Source organism: Gavialis gangeticus, unplaced genomic scaffold (genome assembly GCF_001723915.1).
Source record: "Gavialis gangeticus isolate Ggan-Ray unplaced genomic scaffold, GavGan_comp1, whole genome shotgun sequence".
NCBI lineage: Eukaryota > Metazoa > Chordata > Crocodylia > Gavialidae > Gavialis > Gavialis gangeticus.
The window spans coordinates 66,921,801-66,923,872 of NW_017728993.1; the positions used below are offsets into that span (position 1 = coordinate 66,921,801).

Sequence of the window (2,072 nt, forward strand, 5' to 3'; positions counted from 1 at the left end):
CCCCCCCCCCCAACATACCTGATCCACTGGCCACTCTAGGTGCCCTGGGACCTGCACTGTGTGCAGTGGGGCTCCCAGAATGGGTGCTACATGTGGTGGCTACCCTGGCCAGACTGTGCCACACATGGCATCTGCTCTAGGACACACCTTGCATGGTGCCTGCTCCAGGCAGTTCAGGACCTGTGCTGCACATGGTGCTCATACCTAATGTGTGCTGTATGTGTCTCTCATTTGCTGGAGTAGGTTCTGCGTGGCGTGTAGTCCAGCTGCTGCTCCAGCCAGACTGTGTTGTTTGCAGTGCCTGTTCTGGCTTCTCTGGGATCTATGCCATACAGTGTGGGTTTTAGACTGGCTGGAGCAGCCACCAATCGGGGTCCTTGGGCCTGATCTGGCCATGGGCTGGTCCCAAGCCACTCTTTTGGCTTGCCAGATGAGATTGACACCCCTGATCTAAGGTAAATTTCATTTCATGGAAAGGAAACTGATCTTAAAATAATACAGCTGTGTTTACTTTGGGGTCACCTTGGGCTGAGGAGACTTCAGAACAGACAGTGCTTGGGAGGGGAATAGTCTGTTCACACATGGAAGAGCAACATGCAGACTTCTTCAATCCTTTTTGAACAAACTCAAATGCCACTTATTTTTGTCACTTCTTATCTGAAACCATTGATCGTTCTCTGGGATTGGGATTAGAGTTTATTGTTTGACATGCATCAATTTAGAGTGAAAGATCCCACCTGTTTCTAGACAGATTCTATATGCCCTCAGTCTAGTAAGGGATAATTAGGCCTAGTTAAAGGAAGAATTAACCTTAAGCTCTTCCTTTCATAGGAAACCCTTGCCTGTATTTCCAGACTTAAATTTGTGGACCATCTCCTTATGCTAATACATTTCTAACACAACAGTCTACCTTTTTGATGCCCATGGAACCAAAGTGTTGATCTACCCTTGGAGTGCACATCAAAGATTTCCACTAAAGCAACAAATTAAACCAAGGAGAAATCTGACTGTTGGTTTAGAGACAGGAAAGGAAAAGCCTTTACTGATAACCCTGTTTGTTTATCAATGACCAGGCAGGAGAAATCTCGATGGGAAGTCCTGCAGCAGGAACAGCGGTTGATGGAAGAGAAGAATAAACGCAAAAAGGCACTCCTGGCCAAAGCCATTGCTGAGAGGTGAGGCACCTGTTCTGCACTAAAATAGAAATAATATTTATTACCCAAGTCTCATAATGCTTCTTCATTTGAGTGTCTTATAAACTGTCTTGTAATCCTTTCAAAAGGATCTGCATGATGGAAAATTAGTCTGATAAAAGAAAATTAGCTTTAAGTTCCAATTGAATACACAGTGGGGAAGTGGGGGCACAAGAGCAATATCAAGTCACTAACTACCTTCACATGAAGCAGGGGTATATGGATATGAATGAATCGGGCTTCTGTTTAGAAGATGGGACAGGATCACATCATTGATACTAGTTTGTTAAATATTCCAACTTTGACTCTGAATCAAGAAGGGTTATAAATTTGGAGAGGTTTTGCTATGTTTGTATAGCTACAGAGTCATGAAGTTTTTTGTAACAATTTGTTGCATCTGTCAACACTCTAAACCTTAGCAGATCTTTCTGATCCCCAGGCATGTGAAAAGAAAGATCAGAAAGCATAACAAAAGAGACACGTTTGGGTAACCAGTAAGAAGCTGGTGGGTCTGTAATTAAAACATAGCATGTTAGATTATGATAGGATGCTTTTAAAACAGGTGTTTTTCTTTTTTCAGATCAAAACGAACTCAGGCAGAAACAGTGAAACTAAAACGGATCCAAAAGGAGCTACAAGCTCTGGATGACATGGTATCTGCTGACATTGGGATCCTGAGGAACCGAATAGATCAGGCCAGTGTGGACTATTCATATGCTCGGTAAGCAATGAACAGGAAAGCAGGGGAGTAGTCTCTGAAAAGCCTATGAAGAAAATCTGTTTGAAGAATGGCTCACAAGCACTGCTGTGTTATCAGAAGGTGGGCTATTTCTTCCTTTAAAAAAAAAAAAAAAAAAAAGGGGGGGGGGGGGGGGGGGG

At 43.4% G+C, this 2,072-nt stretch overlaps 1 protein-coding gene across 1 annotated transcript in view; it reads left to right on the plus strand.

Annotated features, from left to right (window-relative positions):
- Positions 1-2,072, plus strand: part of GORAB (golgin, RAB6 interacting) — a 9,716-nt gene that overhangs the window by 2,643 nt on the left and 5,001 nt on the right. The window contains exons 3-4 of the mRNA XM_019501908.1: positions 1,074-1,175; positions 1,774-1,914. Coding sequence (XP_019357453.1) covers positions 1,074-1,175; positions 1,774-1,914 — 243 coding nt within the window. The remainder of the gene's footprint in view (positions 1-1,073; positions 1,176-1,773; positions 1,915-2,072) is intronic.